General features: G+C 41.1%; 1 protein-coding gene across 5 annotated transcripts in view; it reads right to left on the reverse strand.

Annotated features, from left to right (window-relative positions):
- Nucleotides 1-18,955, reverse strand: part of LOC116051847 (voltage-dependent T-type calcium channel subunit alpha-1I-like) — a 75,890-nt gene that overhangs the window by 22,390 nt on the left and 34,545 nt on the right. For all 5 annotated transcript variants that reach the window (XR_004105455.2, XM_035996578.1, XM_035996577.1 and 2 more), the window contains exons 14-27: nucleotides 17,867-18,021; nucleotides 16,879-17,619; nucleotides 16,172-16,272; nucleotides 15,010-15,133; nucleotides 14,711-14,779; nucleotides 12,345-12,523; nucleotides 11,880-12,006; nucleotides 11,348-11,473; nucleotides 11,127-11,216; nucleotides 10,762-10,954; nucleotides 9,582-9,733; nucleotides 8,299-8,408; nucleotides 4,044-4,177; nucleotides 3,768-3,838 (exon numbers count right to left, since the gene is read on the reverse strand). Coding sequence is in view for 4 of the 5 variants with exons in the window: in XM_035996578.1 (XP_035852471.1) it covers nucleotides 3,768-3,838; nucleotides 4,044-4,177; nucleotides 8,299-8,408; nucleotides 9,582-9,733; nucleotides 10,762-10,954; nucleotides 11,127-11,216; nucleotides 11,348-11,473; nucleotides 11,880-12,006; nucleotides 12,345-12,523; nucleotides 14,711-14,779; nucleotides 15,010-15,133; nucleotides 16,172-16,272; nucleotides 16,879-17,619; nucleotides 17,867-18,021 (2,372 nt within the window). In the remaining variant the exon portion in view is untranslated. The remainder of the gene's footprint in view (nucleotides 1-3,767; nucleotides 3,839-4,043; nucleotides 4,178-8,298; nucleotides 8,409-9,581; nucleotides 9,734-10,761; nucleotides 10,955-11,126; nucleotides 11,217-11,347; nucleotides 11,474-11,879; nucleotides 12,007-12,344; nucleotides 12,524-14,710; nucleotides 14,780-15,009; nucleotides 15,134-16,171; nucleotides 16,273-16,878; nucleotides 17,620-17,866; nucleotides 18,022-18,955) is intronic.

The raw sequence follows: 18,955 nt of genomic DNA on the forward strand, positions 1-18,955 counted from the left end.
ACAGGGATACAAAACCCAGTACCCTATTCACTGGCTTTAACAACACTGCTCCACAGGGAATGAGGGGATGCAGTGACAAATAGTTACTATAATTATACTCTACCCATGTGTTATAAAGAGAGCTTTAGATTACTCCACCTGTTTTTCAGGGGAAAGATACTTTAAATCTGCTGTTGGTCTTGGATTAATGCATCCACATTACGACAATGACAAACACTTTTTCTAAAGAGATTGCCCATTGTATTGCAAATGAAGTTTATTAAAGTAAATTATATTGAGATACTTGTGACAGAGGTTTTTCGGCTATAGGCAGGACTATAATCATGCATAGTTGAAGAAGACAAATCATGAAGAAAAGGAGAGTTTTTATATTAATGCCTGCTTTGGAGGAAAAGCTCCCAGTAAATCGGAGCCAAGTCAAAAAAAAAAAAAAGACTGTGATTGAATTTAGATTACATTGAACTACAATCAAATCAAACTACTGCTAGCCAGTGTGCAGGTGTTGGACGGTGAGCTGAGTAGCCTTAGCGCCTACGTTGGTTTCCAGTGGGATGTCAGGAGCTGTGGTGTCCTTTTGCAGGGACTTGGTTGGATCCTGGAGTGCCAGTGCCATTCTACCGGGTGACTCTTTTGCGGTGTGGCCATCTCACGGCCACATTCCACTTCATGATGAATCATGCACAAGTTTAACAAGCTGATGGGATAACATTTCACTGGAATTGCACATCGTACGATTTCATGTGACAAATAAAAAAAGCTATTGATTGATTTCAGAGCAATGCCTTTTCTACCAAAATATATAGTTTGCATTTATTAGAACTATCCCTCTTATACTCAATGTTTAAATATTTTTGTTAATGTGTCTTCTCTCCTTAGAAATTCACTACAATTATAATTGATAGGGGGAAAATCAGAAAACTTAGTACGTATATGCTATTATTTACGTTTTACTGTTGTCAAAACCTTTAACATAAATAGCCTATAGCTTACACCTAGTAAGTCTCCTTTACTGTAAAAAGCTCAATTCTACACTTAACAAAAGAGCTGCAGAAGGTGGTGATAAAAGAACAAAATATATGCATGCATATAACACTATAATAATGTTTAGAAGCATCTACAATCTAAAAATATAAAAGTTTACTTTTAATTTAGACAAATATGCCCCCATTACATGCAGCCCAGTCTGATGAGTCCCATTGGACGGAAAGCAATGGCGGTAATTGCCCCTCAACCTTTCATTTGGAGCGCTGAAATAATAAATACGACTGTTGTGGGGTTTGCCTGAAGTACATCTCCAAGTTAGTACTATCCGGCCTGGTGTACTTAACAGTCTGTGCTTCATAATGGCCCAAGTCTATGTGGGATCCAGCATAAGGATTAACGCACTTTTGAGAAGTTTTACTAGGAAGGATTTAATGGTATTTTAAATGCAGATGTATATAACTTACCCTATCCAGGATGAAAATAAACATGAGCTTTACAATTTGTTCGAGTTAGTTTTTGCACAAATGTCAAAACATTTGTTCTACTTTTTTAATGATTTGAGAGACACATTTTTTTTAAGCTAAATACAAATACTTTCATAGGGGACAGCTTCTGACAGCTTCCCAGAGCAAAAATGACATTCCATGTGGCTTCCACATCTGCCTAAAGCTATTTTGGAGGTTTCTCATCCATTCGTAGAAAAGAGCTAAAACAACTGGCTCGACTCTAGTACCAACATGATATAGGCTATTAGTGTTAGTGAATGGCTTGTTGCAGCCATTTCGCATCAGTTGGGGAGGAGAGGATAATAGAGGACCCTTGTGGGTAAAATTACTTTGTCTTTCTGCGTCTTTGTAAAGACAAGCTCATAAAAAGCGCATATCTCTTAACATGCCAATGAGCTATTAAGCTTACTCACCCGTTTAGTGTAAGTGTATGGATCCCTCATTACATCTCCATGTCCTGTCATGGCTTATTAAATACATAAACTGCTTGTGGAACTTGTGAAGCATTTACATCATGTCTAATCTAATTCATTATTATTCTAGCAGACATCTTTCCCTCTGTGCCATGATGTCTTTATTCATATTTCTTAGAACAATAGCAGTCTGTATTCGCCTGTTCCTTTGGTAAACTGTATCCCGAAGCCTTTGTTGAAATGTCAATACTGTCTTCAATATCCTATGTGATGTAATGAAGAAATGTTGGCAGCTTGCCATTTCTTTTTCACAGTGAAATAAAGCGTGAGATCACCTCAGGTCTCGCCAGGTGTAACTCTTTCACTCTCACCCTTTCAGAACCTTAATATGCACACACACAGCACAGCAAGAGACCTCCTGGAACTGTTTAATTAGCCCAAGTTTTAATTACCTCGCCTGGTGCCCTTGGGATAGAGCAAAGGGCTTAGTGTTAATGAGAGGGGGATCAATAGAAAAGAAAGACAAGAAATCTGTTCTCCCTCACCTCCGCCTGCCCTCCTTACCCCACACCACCTGTTTCCCTTGGTTTGCTTCATCTTACTTTTGATGGTCAATGGGTCAAACATTGTGCCTGCATGTCCATGAAGAAGGCTGTACATTTAATTTTTTAAGCTTAGCTTAGTTTTTCTACATTTTGTACAGATTAAACCAAGGAGATATACTGTAACCTGTTAAGTAGTGACTTAAAAATCGGATCTGAGTAAAGAAAAATCCGAATTAAGCATTAAGACTTGCGGTGTGAACGTAGCCTTAGAGGTGCTGGTAGGCAGAGTTTTTGTAATCTTTGGACAAAACCAAGCCAGCTGTTTCCCCATTTCCAGTCTTCTAAGCTAAGCTGATCAACTGCTGGATCCAGCTACATATTTACTGAGCAGACATGAGAAAGGTATCAATCTTCTCAATTATCTCTTGGCAAAAACACAAATAAGCATAATTCCAAAAATGTCAAACAATTGCCTTAAGTTTTTACAGGTAAAATAATGTTAATGAGAATGTCAAAGTTCAAACTGGTGCTTTAAGAAAGACACCAGCGCACAGTGAACACAGCTTCAGGCAAAAGTTATTTAATTATTAATTAAATAAAAAAAATATTATTAATTGATAAGTAAACATTGGGACACTGATGAAGACATGATTTTGAGGTCGAACATAAAAACCACACACAAATATGATACATAACAAGACATTTGTTCTATTGTGTCCTATTTCATTTCTTACTCATAAGATTATGCTACAAAGCAAACAGACAATACTTCCAGTCAGTAATAATAGAGAGCAAATATGCATTCTGGGAATTTTCTACAGAATTGAACTTTCAGTGCACTGGGATGATTTTGACAATGTGCCGGGTGGACGGCTTAGAAACTGCCTGACTCTGTGGACATTTCACTACCAAAAGAACTACAGACTGGTTTAAGAAGCTGCTGCTGTTGCTAGCACACAGTGGTCGCAGTGGGAGTCTGGGTACTCTCCATGGTGCTGAAAGTGAAAACAAGACAAAGCCTGTGTGTGTGTGTGTGTGTGTGTGTGTGTGTGTGTGTGTGTGTGTGTGTGTGTGTAGTCTACCAGTCTGTGGCATGAATGAGTCATCTATTAGAGTTGCCTACAGGACAACAGAGAAGGGGTGTTTAGAGCTACTCTGGCTATTGACTGAGACTGGCCAACTCTCTCTCTGGGAGTGTGTGTTAGTGAGGAAAAAGGAGACAATGTGTGTGTGTGTGTGTGTGTGTGTGTGTGTGTGTGTGTGTGTGTGTGTGTGTGTGTGTGTGTGTGTGTGTGTGTGTGTGTGTCTGTACACTGTACCTGAGGCAGGGCTTGGACCACTGTATCCAACAGGGCTCTCATTCCTGTCGCCATCTTCAGCAGCTTCAGCACTGTGTGTGCATGTGTGTGTGAGAGAGAAAGAGAAACTTTAAATGTGGGCATTTAGTGGGAAATCCCTCAGGTTCAATTACAGGCTAAACATTTAACTGTGGAAAGGTCAGTTCTTGTTTTACACTCCATGTAACACACACACACACACACACACACACACACACACACAGACAGACACACAGACACGCACAGACCCACACATACCTCGTGCTATCCTCAGTACTCTCATGATCCTGATGATTGTGGGATTGATGGGCAGGGCAGCACTGATCTCGATCTCCTCGAGGGTGATCCCCATCACTGACAGAAGCACAATGGCGAGGTCCAACTGGTTCCATCTAGCACAAGCACACACACACATACAGTATATACACACACTCATGTGAAGGTGCACTAAGGCATTGCACCACAAAGCAAATGTAAACACAAATGCACTGGCATGCTGGCAAGTTTGTAGGCAAACGTGTTAAGAAAAAGATGTAACAGTAACAGTTACAAAATACAGCTGTTCACTTGTTGGCTCTGACTGTAAATCATACACTCAGGGCCAGGAATCAAAGAAATTGAAGCCACCATAGTCATTGTTACATGTCAATTGAGGGCAAGTATTTTGACCTGTTGTGACTACAAGCTTCCCCAGATGTATACCCTTTATTTCCTCATGTAATCGCTTCAGGAGTTACCATAGTCCTCATTTATATTCAGACTTTTTGGAAGATAGTCAATACGGATCTTTTATGAAATCATCAAGGTGGCAAGACAAGGCACACAGAGTGCTAAAACTCTTGGCACTGCCAGTTCATTTATCAGAATGCTTGCCTATTCAAAATGCCAATGACAACAGTGTGTCAACCGCCGCCCATGACTCATTATCATCATGCACATGATCATATTTCCATCTTTTTTCACATTGTTGTTCCGGACTTACCCACCTTTTCACAGTAGCAAAAGAAGGTGCATCATCCTCTATGGTTGCAGCTCTTTACTGTAATACAGAGGACGGCAGCTGCCTTTGTTCATACATACAAAATAATGTTCCTTAATCACTTCATCAACGTCATAGAGACAATTTAGCTCACCTGGTAACAATGCACCTGTTACCCAATTAAATGTGTGTTGGACTTTCATATCTCCTTCACTGTCAGCCTCAGAACTTTTAAGCCTGGCACACACATTTACAGTACACACACTGCAAACGTACAGTACCTGCAGTTCTGTTGGTGGCACATGTGGCGGTGTGTTTGTGTGTTACCTGCTACTCCAATGACCCAGTTCTAAAGCTGGCCTGAGAGTCACCCCAACCTCTAAATGATACTATATACAGTGACTGCTCACAGCTGTTACTGACACTACATAAAAAGAGACAAAGTGCCAGCTGATAACCGTGTGATAAATTATTTCTATATCCGCTCATCTCTTTCCTATTTCATTACTCATTTGTCCTCCTCCTGTTTTGTCTTTGATCAGTCCAGCTTCCCTTCCTATATATTATCTGTCTCTTTCCCATCTCTCTCCTGCTTTTTCCTCTTTCTCTTAACAAACTAAAATAGGCCAACGACATTAAACTACCATCATCCACCACATACCACATATCCCTGAAAAGAATAAGACATCAGTCTCATCACCGTGCACATTTAAGTGAGTGACAAATCAATAAGTCTGGTCTCTAAGTAAGAGTAAGTAAGTAAAATAAGTAATTTGGGTTTGTTAAGAAGAATGATGCTGTAATTCTGTAGTTCACCCATATGAATGATAGTTAATACATATATTATGGAATAAGGGACTGAAAGAATGATTTGATGGTGGACACCTTAAAGGGGTGGTTCAGAATTTTGGACATAGGATCTCATTTCCAAGTTAGCCAGTGTGTTATTTATCAGTGGAGACCGTTTTAGGGTAGTTTTATTTCTAACATTATTCTATCAACACAGACATTTACATCGATAGTCTGGCGTTATAATTTATTTGCCTCAGGTGTACTGTGGAGTGGGTAAGACTGTTTTTAGTGGCAGGCTAGCAGATACTGTTGACTTGTGCTAGCCTAGCACCAGTGAACTCTGCAACTGGAAGGACTGGATGAAAAGTGTTGAAAACGGTCTCCACTGATAAATAACACACTGGCTAACTTGGAAATGAGATCCTATGTCCAAAATTCTGAACCACCCCTTTAATACTAAAAATAAAACTGTAAACTCTTGCTTCTTACTGTGACAATGATGACATTTCAGTAGGTTGTCATTAACAGAACTGATCATGTGTGATAATTGTCATGAAATGTCACATATTTGTGTCACAATATGGTTCACTCAACTTAAAGGTGCTCTAAGCGATGTTGGGTGACGTTACTTCTTGTTGACGTTTGAAATATTGTTAAACAAAATGAGGCTAGCTCGCCCCTCCCTCCTCTTCATCCCGTCCCCTTCCCCTCCCTTCCGTGCTTCCGCACACTAACCCCCCAAACCTCACCCCAAAATCCTTCTTGTCTGTTATTGGCTGGAACTCTGGAACTCTGTTATGTTTCGTGGTGCAGGGGCACGTTTCAGGAAGGAGGTTTAACAAACTCTGAGTCTAACCCTGATGTCTGAGTTGATTTATCCTGAGATGGGAAACTCTGAGTTTTCGGTTCCAGAACAGCTGATATGAGTTGGTTCAATCACCTCGGAGTAGGTTCACGCACGTGCACCACCACTATAAAAAGGCAGCATGAATGGAGCCATGATACTACGATTTACCATGGTAACAACCACAAACAAACGGGTCGGCAGAAATACTCATGCGCACATACAGCGAGTTAAAAAAACAACACAGCGGCTGCTGCAAAAGAGAGAGAATTTGCGTGGGAGAAAAGTGCTGCTAGAGTAAATACGTAAGTTCCAATATAGGCTAGTGTATCATATTTAATCATAAGTATAGCCTAATATTACTGGTGAAATAGTATTGAACCTATAATCTATTTCATTTAAGTGCAATACTGCGGGCGAAAAAGTACTACACCTACTAATCCCACTGAGACTGCAGCACCATCATTAACAGAATTAGAATTCATAATCTTTTATTTCAACGGGTTTACATCATTCACCTGCAATACTGTGGAACTCTTTTTTAATGGCTCGTACTGGTTTGTGTCCAGGGAACACTACAAAAACGTTTAAAACACGTTTCACAGCAAGTCACCTTCTTCTGACGGCGCTTTGCTACACAGTGGCTTTACTAAAATGCTCTGCATCACCAATAAAGAAAACTGCCGTTTAAAAAAACAAATAATGTGACACAAATAATCTGCTGGGATGTAGAGCATGTCCACGATGGGTGACGTTAGTGATATGAGGACGGATAAGGTTATGTAGCCTAGGCTGCATAACAGACTGGGAAGAAAAACGATACCGCTCAAATAGGAAGTTATCTGAAAATTAAAATGTCGGGGCTTCAATATCATCTCCCGACATATAACACCCTGCGAAGTAAAGCAGAAGTAATACAGCTTCTTCATCAACGGGATCGTCGACAAAAGGAAATGCCATGTTTTTAGAAAAAAAAAACGTTTTATAGTCTGCCTAACATGGTTAATAATCTTAATCGCGATTAATCGTTGAATTTCTATAGTTAATCGTGATTCATCGCATGTTTTATCACATGATTAAAATTCTATTATTTTGTATTTCAGCACTGTTTTTAAGTACATATTAACAATGGAAATGAAAATTCAAATGAATGCAAAGAAAATGACTTTATGAACTTGATTTTAAGATTTGTATTCGTTTATTATATATTTAATTTAGTCACACATTTGAATCTAAAGTCAGTATTAGAGCACCTTTAATAACAGAACGCCTCAGAGGCAGCTCACATATTTCCACATATTTCATAATCCTCTATATATCATCAAAGCTGTTATTCCATTTTCAATTTATAATGATCAAAGCAAAAGGCAGATTTGTACAGCCATTACACTTTGAACTAAATAACTGTTTATTGTGATACTATTTATATTATATGTTAATACATAAGATTATGGCATGTGCCTAGAGCTCTGATAGTCGCTTTAATTTTCAATTTTCACATCAAATATGTGATAAGTGACTGAGCTGAATAGACGAAAGCATTGGAGATATTGTAATTTTTGGTGATATTGAATCTCCAACTGTAATGAAATATAAAGTTCATTCGCATCTTATCCAGAGGGCATTTAAGGCTAAACACTAAAAAAGCCATAAGAAAAGCTGATGTACAATCATCACAGTGCTCTCTTCAGGTAGAGTACAGTCTACCTCTGGACAGCAGGTTAACAAATCCCACAGTGGATGGATGAGTTTTGCAATGACATCAAACTGTCTTGTATTAGAATTATACCTGTGTGCATAGTGCTACAAATAAGCATGCATTTACATGCAAGCAGAAAGGGAAACACTCTCATACACAATCACGCTGCCAACACACAAGCTGTAAACACACACTGTACCTCTCTTTGAAGAAGCGGCGAAAGCCGAAGGCGATGAGTTTGAGCACTGATTCCAGCACAAACATGGAGGTGAAGAAATAGTTGCAGTACTTCAGGGCGAGATCCAGAGACTGGAAAGAGAGAGTAAAAAAGGGGCATGTATGTATGTGTGTAGGTGCATGTGTGTGTGTGTGTGTGTGTGTGTGTGTGTGTGTGTGTGTGTGTGTGGTTGTGTGTGTGTGTGTGTGTGTGTGTGTGTGTAATGGGGTAGGGTGGAGTTTCAATAGCAGGGGGAAACTGTAAAACTGGAATACTTCCAGTTGTTTGTAGAGTAAAATCAAGCATGCCAGAGGCAAAAACAGGGCAGATTCCATTCATAAAACCACAAACACTAACACATTACATCCCCTAATAAACACACAATTTTAAGCTAAAGTGTATTTGCAGAGTATTCAAATATTCCAAAGTCAAGCATGTTTTAATCGTCTTAACATTAACATTAACATGAACATTAACAGTCCAGCTTCCTGTAACAACAGACTATTTTGCTTGGCTGTTTTCTCCTTTCATAAATAGAGGTGTAGCTTCTAACAAGTGGGAGGCTGCCAAATGTCAACACAAACATCCGACAAAACCTGTGATATTTATCTGATGCTTGGTCAGTTTGAGAAAGCTTGCTCCATTTTAAAGGTCAAATGGCCATCTTATCTCAAGGATAATCACTTTTCCTCGCCCTCACAAAAAAAACCACTATCAGGCTTTTGAACCTCCATTCATTACACATGAATGGACAGATACATGTACTGTACAGCTAACACCACTCTGACAGCAGCATGAATCAAATCAGCAGTGCAATCACAGCTCCTTTGTATGGACTGCAGCTACTCCAACACACGCTACAGAGCCTGGGTACAGTTTCATGGTGGTTGACCAGTCTGGTATCCCTGTGTCTTTGCTGTTTGGGGAAGGGAAGGCTTTATACGAGAGCTGTAGTCGGGTGCAGGAAAACAGCCACAAAGATTTGACATTAATACTCCAAAAACCCAGCATAAGTTCTTCCTACTGAAATGGAGCTTGTCTGTTTTTGTCAACATTTTGTGGAACAGGCGCTTTAGGCAATGTCAGAGCTAAGTTGCAAAAAATTCTAATTACTTACGTAAATGCAATAATGCAAGGAGCTTCCCCTTATTTAACACCTAACTTGCATCCACAGACACAAATACACAACCTATGCCTGCTGCACTCCTTTAGCATGACACACCAATTTGTTCCTATGCAACCACCACATACACATCTTTGCTTACATGAGGTTGATTGAAGTGCTCTAAGGACATGGTGATGACATTGATGCAGATGATGAAGGTGATGATGAGGTCCAGGTAGTGGTTTGTGCACAGTGTGTGGATCATCAGGCGTATATTGCCATAGCTGGCAAAGTAGGGCAGCTTCTGGGCTTCTGTTGGTAGAAAAATATATCAAAGAAGCTTTTTAACATCTGGGGTTGGGGGTTATTTAAAAAAAGTGTTTTTAGTTTAGCGTTTTCTCTGCAGTGATAACAAAATATGGTTACACTTTACTTGAAGGTATCTACATAAGAGTGACATGACACTGTCGTGAACGTGACATTATAAACAAGTCAAACATTTATGACATAACGCTTCTTTCATTAAGTGTCATTTGGTTTTTGTCATGACAAGTTAGGGTTAGGGTTAGAGTTACGGTTAGGGTTCATGTGTCATGACAGTGTCATGTGTTCATGACAGTGTCATGTCACTCTTATGTAGATACCTTCAAGTAAGGTGTTACCCAAAATACTTATATACAGTGATCATTCAAAACTTCTGTCTGTTACAACATATTATATTTAAGCTAAATCCAAACAAACTGCTCCTGTTCCTACTTGAAATGTACAACTGATAATCTCCTGTGTAGCAGAGGGTTTTTCCACATTGAGCACTTGGAAGTGCAACATTTAAAAGCTTTGATCAAGCTGGAATCACTATCAACAAAAGAAAACCTCCCAAATAGGAGAGGACATAAGCAATTATGACACTTGCCGTGTGTGTGTTTATTATTATCTGCCTGTCTCTATTTCCATCTCTCTTTCCTTCGACCGCACAGATTTTGATCAGTGTTGATCACAGCTCTAAATGCTAGAAAGAATTGATTCTTGTGATGTGTCATATTAACAAATGGGTAAAGTGAGCTATTCAAGCCTGTGTTATAGGCAGTGCATTGGTTGCATCATTATATCTGGTTGTTTTATAAGTGTTTGTAATCATTTTCCATCTGATCATATCCGTTATTTCTTTATAAATCCATTACTGCATCTTCTTTCTTACTGTACCCCTGTATCACTCTATTCCTGGCTTCTCCTCCAACAGTTCATGTGCCTCTGCTTTTTTTCTCTTCCAGCTTTTGGCCTCTTCCGTACTCCCTCTATGCTTCCTTTGCTATCCCTCTCCTGTCATTCCCCTCTCTTACTTCTCCTCTTCTTTTCCATGCGCCGCTGACGCTTCTCCTCACGCCTTTTGGCCTCCTCCACTTCCTGATGCTGGCGACACTTGTGGAAGTTCTCCACCACAACGCCAACAAACATGTTGAGTACGAAGAAGCTGACGATGAGGAGGAAGGAGATGAAATACAGCAGCATCCACGGGTTGTTGTTGGTCACCGGCTGGGGTTGAAGTGTGGTGTGTTTGGCCATGATGTGATTTGATTTTAAGTGATGTGACAGAAGGAGGTAAGAAACAAAACAGAGATGAAGGGGGAGGAGAATTTGTTTTCCCCCCGAATTACAGTTTACAGTTTTTTTCTTATGAAATAGTGTGCAACTCATATGCGGGTACCTGTTGGTCCACAGCCACAGCATCCAGGCCATGATACATAATGTTGACCCAGCCGTCCTTAGAGGCGAGCACAAACAGAGACATCAGAGCCTGGAAAACAGTGAGAGAGAACAGAAAGGAAAACTGTTATCCTTAATGCAAAAAAATATACTTAAAAAAATAAATAATGTCCAGTTACATATTCCCAAAACAAACATAATGCACACCAGCCCACCACTTACCTGCCCCAGGTTGTCAAAGTTGTACTTATGGTGGACCCACTTGTAGCTGGCTTGCAGGCAATCAGACTTGTTGGTGATGTTTTTCACGTCAGGGCCGAAGCAGTAGAAGAACTTGCCTTTAAACAGCTGTCAGTAGAAGAACAATGAGACCAAGCTTTTGATGCTGTCTGACTACTTATATAAAAGAGAGAAATAAGCCTTCGTAGGCTCCTCTGATGAGATGAAAGGGTGCTCTTGGGTAAAATAATGAGCCGGTCAAAGATCCCACCAGCTGAAAATGTTGTGCAGTGATAAAAGAAGTAGGAGGACAATGAGATTTACTTTAGACGGAAATGCATGTGTGCTTCAAAGCTATTACGAGGGAAATGGAGGAGGAGAATTACATTTTTAAAGAAGCATAATAATGGGCAGGAAACAATAGCACACACAAATAGACTATTATTTATAACAATATTCATACATATAATAAACTGGATTAAACAATGCATGCATGCAGTATGTATTATTAAAACATTGGTTCCCTTTGTCCTACCTGTACCCCAAGAATGCCAAAGATGATAAAGAATGCACAACAGATGAGAACAATGTTGCCAATGGGTTTGAGGGAGGTGATGAGTGTCTCCACTACCAGCTTTAGACCTGGAGCTCTGCTAATCACCCTGAAGAGGGGAGAGGGATAAGAGGAAAATAAGAAAAACAAATGTCTGTTATTTTATTCAATTTTAACATCTTTAAAATTGCACTGATTAGCTCAAAGACTCATAGGAGAAAACATATGTATTAAAGAGGACATAATTGGTTAATTATGATTACATTTTTTGTTGTTGAGATGGTTAAATAACTTCACAACTATTTTTTTTTTTTTTAAATCTGTTTGTTTAAGAGCAACATTTTGAACTTATGACGATAAAACTGTACTGACAAGGCGCAGAGCTGCCATACATAACATGATAATCAGCAGATGCAAGTTACTTACTAATTACTACTTTGTACATACCTGAGGGGACGCAAAGTTCTGAGCAGCCTGAGGACTCGAAGCACACCAAGGATCTTGGCCCCACCCGCCATGGACACGACAATGTCAATCAAAGACACAAAAACCAAGAAGCCATCCAGAATGTTCCAGCTGCTCCGCAGATAAGCCTGCTCACCCACATACAAACCCATGGAAACCACCTGAAGAGAGAACATGTGGTGAAGCAGTATATTAGAACATCTAATGTCTGTTGCTGGACCAGCTCTGTACAATAAACTGTCAAATGTGGAAAATTCAATGCACCTGTAGCACAACAAAAAAACAAGGTGAAACTAAAAAAGCAGGAGGAAGAGATACAGACATGAAAAGTCATCAGTGGCTGTAGAACAGGCTGTTGACACTTAAGATATTTTACACACACACACACACACACACACACACACACACACACACACACACACACACACACACACACACACACACACACACACACACACACACTTTTTAATACAATTAGAAAATAATAACACACAGTAAATGGTACCTATGGTAAAAAATGAAACATGCACTTGCAAGTGACACACTAACACACCATGCATCACTGTTATAAGAGCGTACAGGTAACAGTGTGTTTACTGTGATATCTAGTGGTGCTGTGATATACTGAATACGTCCCAATGCCTTTAACTTTGATTGTTAAGTTTATTATGGAACTATTTGACATACAGTATGATGGTATTTTACTACTGACTTCAAGAGACTTCAAGAGTGAGGGATGGATGGTGTACAGGCATTGTAATATATATGGATTTGGTGTTTTGCTAAGCAGCAATGGGAGCATTACAAATCTGCAACTGACATTTAAATCTGTTTGCCAAGTGTCTGGTAAAGCTTCAGAGGGAGGTTGGGAGTTAGCGTGCAAATATATCAAGATTGTTCAATGATCAGTGCCTGGCAAAGATCTAAGGTCTGAATGCCAAAATGGAAACTGAATGTCCAAAACTTGCAGGCACTTAAGTGTAAATATATATATATATATATATATATATATATATGTTAAAGGTTGCATAAAATGCTTATTTTGAGGGTTAATACTTGATTTTGGGTTTCTACCAGAACATGTTTACATGCTTTCATGTTAAAAAAAACACAATATTTTTCTCATACTGTCTGTCTGAATACACCTGTATTCCCCCCTTGTCTGAAATGCTCAGTTTTAGTGCCTCTTTAAGCCACCCTCCCAAAAAAGTCCAGTCTGCTGTAATTGGTCAGCGTTTCCGGGTCTTCCGCATCTTCCGCATCTTCCGCATCTTCCGCATCTTCCGCATCTTCACTCTCGGAGTCTCTGAACCATCATTTAAGCCAATTAATGATTATAAGGGCACTGTAGCAGCACTTTCTAAATATATATAATATAGTTGTGACATCACAACTGTACGAGAGCCCTGACGGCTCGTTTAAAGGCACAGTTTCTGAATACGGGCTGTGTGCATTCATCCGATACTTTCACAGTATTTAAATAGCACCTCAATCTGCATTTTAATAAAAAAAGAAATGGAAATCAAATTTTTTACAATATGGGACCTTTAAGAAATAGTACAGGAAATAGCATTGCTTAGTCATACTGTACAACTACAATCATAAGAACTACTTTTTTGGGAGAGTGCTACATTGTGTCTGAAGCTGCCTCATAAAATAATACTCTAAAAAGTTCTACAACATGCTGACCAACTCCTCAACCCTGCTGTGCTTTCTATGAGGCTGCATCTTTTACACAGGACTACACTCAGTGTTGGAGTCCTACCGAGAGATTAATGCTACACTAACACACATTATGGATATATGCAAGGCTCAGACAGACAGAGGCACAGAGGGAGGCATGTATGGCTCAGCCAGGGGGCTGACAAGCCTATGGCTCCTTGACGGGCTGTCATTGGTTAATAATTGATTTTGGGAGTGCATAATTGATGGCCCACTTGTGCCAAAGTCTTTTGCAGAGAATACAGAGACAGTGGCAAAGGGAGGGAGGGAGAGAAAATAAAAGAAAGGAGGAAGTGGAAACACAAACTTAAAAAAAGAAGCAGACAACATTAGGGAGGACAGGAGGAAGGCGAGTGTGGGGGAGTGCTGGAGTTGAGCTGCATCCATAAGTAGACGACTAGCCGCCAATTAATGACATTGCTTAATTGCTCTATTCGCCAAAGAAACATGGGAATTGCCAAGAAAGAAGGTCAGGGAAGGGGTTGGGCTGTGGGAACACTGAAGCAATTCAGTGAGTGAGAGACGGGGAGACAGACTAAAAAGATGCCTCTGTGTAGTGCCTGCAAACACAATACACTCAGGAGGAATCAGTGGTAGTAATAGAGAGACAGGTTGTAAAATGTTACCTTAAGTGTCATCTCGCTCACAAAGATGGCAGTAAAGATGTAGTTGGAGATGGTGAGAAAGACTCTTTCCTGGATAGACAAACATGAGGAGGGAGAGAAAGGTTGACAGTCAGAATGAATAGATGGGGCAATTAGGGATAGTAACATTTTATTTACTGCACTCTTTTAGAAAAAAAAAAATTCAAATAATCTTCAGAGAAAACAAAAAGCTACTACAAAAAGGCTGCAGACGGGAGATTCTTGTGAAGCAGTAGCTTCTAGGCACACATGCACAGACACAGAGATTGTCACAGATTTACCAAGCTGCCCTGTAGTATTTTGGGCCTCTCCAGAGCTACTGTAATGCAGTTGGAGAAGATGAAGGCCAACACCACATAGTCAAACAGCTTATGGGCTATGATGGACTGGCATATCTGTCTGAACCTGGAATAACAGGAGAGGAGAGGAGAGGAGAGGAGAGGAGAGGAGAGGAGAGGAGAGGAGAGGAGAGGAGAGGAGAGGAGAGGAGAAAGGAAAAAGATAAGTTTAAATAGGCACTGCAATTGCTATTAAAAAAAAAAAAAGGCTGACAGAATGGGGGGGGGGGAGACAATACAGAGAGGTCAGGCCACACTCTGCCCAAAGAGAATTAATAAACCTCTTCCAACCAATCAGAATGGGAGCCAAGTCCACTGAGAGTGCATGGGAGCTCCCTTACATCTTGGTGAGTAAATAGCCTAATTCACCCCCTGTTTACATCGCTTCTAATTCAAAACAAATTACATTAACAACACTCTCAGAAGCACCAGACCCCTGAGTACAGTGCTCCGCTGCGAAAACAGAATAGAGAGAAACAGACAGAAAGAGAGAGAAAGATAGAAAGAGATGGGACATACTGTATAAACACTGAATATGCATTTCAAACCTTAGCATGCGACACAGTGTACTGCCAAAAAGCAATTAAATGTCTTTGCTGCAGTGGTTATTGAAATGGATGAAAAGAAACAGAATGAATTGAATAGGAGAGGGATTGTATTTTGGAACAAGCATGGAGACATTTAAATGCCTTTTATTAAAACTCTGTTGTTTAACTCTGTCTGTAACGCAACATCACTACAAGTTATTGCAGAATTTAATAAATTGCCTCTGGTATTAAATTGACCCCCTAAGGCGTGCTTCTTGCTTACTAACAGGATAGTAGAAAATATCCCTTTGTTATTTGCAAGGTGGCGATCAATACTTTAGTGTAGTCCTTCTCTGTGGAAGCTTGGCAACCTGTCCTTCCTATTGATGAGGTTGGGAACGAAGTCTGCCCAGCCATCCTTGATATTGTTTTGATGAGACGCACCCTCTGGCCAGCCAATAATGTTTGTATGAGAGACTGTTAAGATTTTGGCTAAAAACCAGCCCGCATTTTGAGTCAACACATTTTTAACAGACAATCACTAAATGGACTGTATACAACCGATTTATCTGACTCACTTGTTCCGTGGGGAGAATAGGAAGACGGACCAGTCTTCTCTGCTCTCACACCAGTCTGGTTTGTACGCTTCTAACATCTTCTGGATGCGGAAGCACAAGCTCTGCAACACACATATCAACACACATCATGGCAGGCACACACACAGTCGGGCAGTAAACATAAAAAGACACACAATTGCAAAAAGAAACCACTTTTTTTAGAATCCCTATTTAAATTATTTACAGAAGTGAAACACTTCTATAGCAACAGCTCGGAGCATCTTCCAACATTACCATCTGTACAGCTCTCTCCCCCGCTGACTAAATAGTCCTTTCCAATTAACCTTGTTTCGCTCATAGACAGTCTTGTTTACAATGAAAACAATGGGACTCCCACGTGGCCCAGGTGATAGGGAAAGCAGGCTTTATACAAAGTACTTGAAAATCCTACACAAGAGAGCGGGAGATTATTGTACTGTGTAAAATCTTGTACTAACACAAAAGCTAATGGTTCGGTTATTGAGAATCACAAGTCTAGAATGTGGTTCTTGGTTCTTTTTCGAAGCTGTTAAAGTACATACCATCTTACGGGTGCTTATTTGCATTTGTGGAATTGGTGTATTACAGGAAAGTCATATGCTTGTATAAGCTAACTTCCCTTACTCACCAGGCTTTACTTAATGCTATTACCGTTTAACTTCCCCCATACAAACTTAACGGAAACTTACATATTCAATGTCATCGTCCAGGTCCTCCCGGTCCTTGCTGCGTGTGTTAACCTGGGGGAAGACGTCGGCCATCAGTTGGCTCTGGGGGTTCGCCCCTCCAGAGTGCTCAGTGTGGTGTCTAGGAGGGGGCTGGAGATGCTGAGACAGAGGAGTTTTCCCATTACAGTCTTGGTGTACCCCTCCTAAGCCACCCAGACTGTCGAGCCCACCAACACCACCTCCACTGATTACCATCCCCCCAGAGAAGCTCTTCTTCCTGTGATGAGCATGGAGTGTAATAGAGGGCAGCGGGTGGTGTGGTGGCAGTGGAGGGTGCGGGGGTCCTGGGACCTGCAGTAGGTGGGGCAGCTCTAGTGATAGAGCTCTGCGGTCCCTCCTGGGTACAAAGTGGCCCGGGAGCATAGGGTGGGGAAGGTGAAGAGAACGTGGAGCAACAGCGGGAGGAGAGAGGAGAGACTCCTCCTCATCCGGGTGGACATGATGGAGATGACGGTGCGGGGATGAAGAGGCACGGGGACCCCGGATACGAAGGCTTCCTCCGACTACTCCGCCAAGACCCCCCAGGCCATAGCCATAGAAGGGCCTTGCAGAGGTGGGGGTGAAGGCTGGACTAGCGGAGGGAGAAGAGGAGGAGCAGGGGCGGCATCCCCCCAGGCTGTTCCAGCTGGAACGACGGGCCCACAAGGCCTGAGGCTGGGTAGGCAGAGGGCGGCCCCAGTTGTGGTAACTTCGACCTGGATACTAAGAAAAAGAGCGAGAGGTTTCTTCCATGTCCTGTAATTCTAAGCCACACTCTGTCTGGATTGGATCTGGAAACAGAACTGATCCAGTGACCAGGCAAGGCAATGCGTTGGTGAGAGCAGTCCATACTTTAACCTTAAGTCAACTAAGTGCCATAGCATTATTCAGCTAATCAAATAGGCGAGATTCACATTGTAACTGTTAAAAGAACTATGAAAACTCACTCTATGCAGTCCTTTCCACTTACCATAGCCCTCTGCTCCAAGTTGGCCCTGCCAAGAGAAATAACACTGTTCCTCCTGGAACCAAGAGCAAAGGTCAACCTTTCTCCTGGAAACAGTCCATGGGGCAGTGGGGACAAGTCCAGGTGCCCATTAGGGGTTAATGTACAGATCTTTGGGTCTGTAGGAAAGAGGGAGTGGAGAGAAATTGATAGAGGAAAGAAACAAGTGGTGATAAAAGGAGGGAGGAACAGAGATCTCGATCGAAGAGCAGAGGAAAGAAAGAAAGACAGCGTTTAACAAGCCCTTCCGTTGCATCTTCTCTGTTGCTGCCATGCAAACAAAACTTGGCACTCTCCATCACTTTACAACATAAATGTCCTAAAACAATGTTATGGCCAGCTCAGAGAGGCAGAGGAAGGTTTAATTTACCCTTAATCACCTTAGAGGAGCCAGAGAGCAGCTCGTAATGATGAAAGAGAGGAATATCTGCCAGTGGTTTGTCCGTTCCCTAACATATCTTTTGGTGGAATATTTCTCCAGGAACTATTACCATTCCAAATGTTTTTTTAAAAAAGCTAAGCTGACATTTAAAAAGGCACATTTGGGCGAGAAGAACTGTAATCAGACATCATCAGCGGCCTCCCTAATGTGCTGCTAAATGTTACTCTATACTGCATGACTCTTGGTGAGTTTACTTGTATGCCTACAGGGAGAAGAGGGGAGAGGACTGGATGAAGACGTGGCAACAGTTTTAATGCCCAGGGCACAATGAAACACCTGGTAGCTTTCTGGAGTGTTGAATGGTGGTGATGGTGCAGTGGATATGACACATGCCTTTGGCGTGGGAGATCTGGGTTCAATTCCCACTGCAACCAATGTGTCCCTGAGCAAGACACTTAACCCATAGTTGACCCAGAGATGTGCAGCCTCTGAGATATTTAACAATTGTAAGTCGCTTTGGATAAAAGCGTCAGCTAAATGACATGACATGTAATGTAATGAATGACTAGAGGATTGGTACACTACGGCCTTAGTACACGTATTTGATGGTACCCCTTTTACCGGTCAGACTGAAGTAGGCAATGGTGTGAGATAATAGTTCTTGGAAACGT

Source organism: Sander lucioperca, chromosome 21 (assembly GCF_008315115.2).
Source record: "Sander lucioperca isolate FBNREF2018 chromosome 21, SLUC_FBN_1.2, whole genome shotgun sequence".
Classification (NCBI taxonomy): domain Eukaryota; kingdom Metazoa; phylum Chordata; class Actinopteri; order Perciformes; family Percidae; genus Sander; species Sander lucioperca.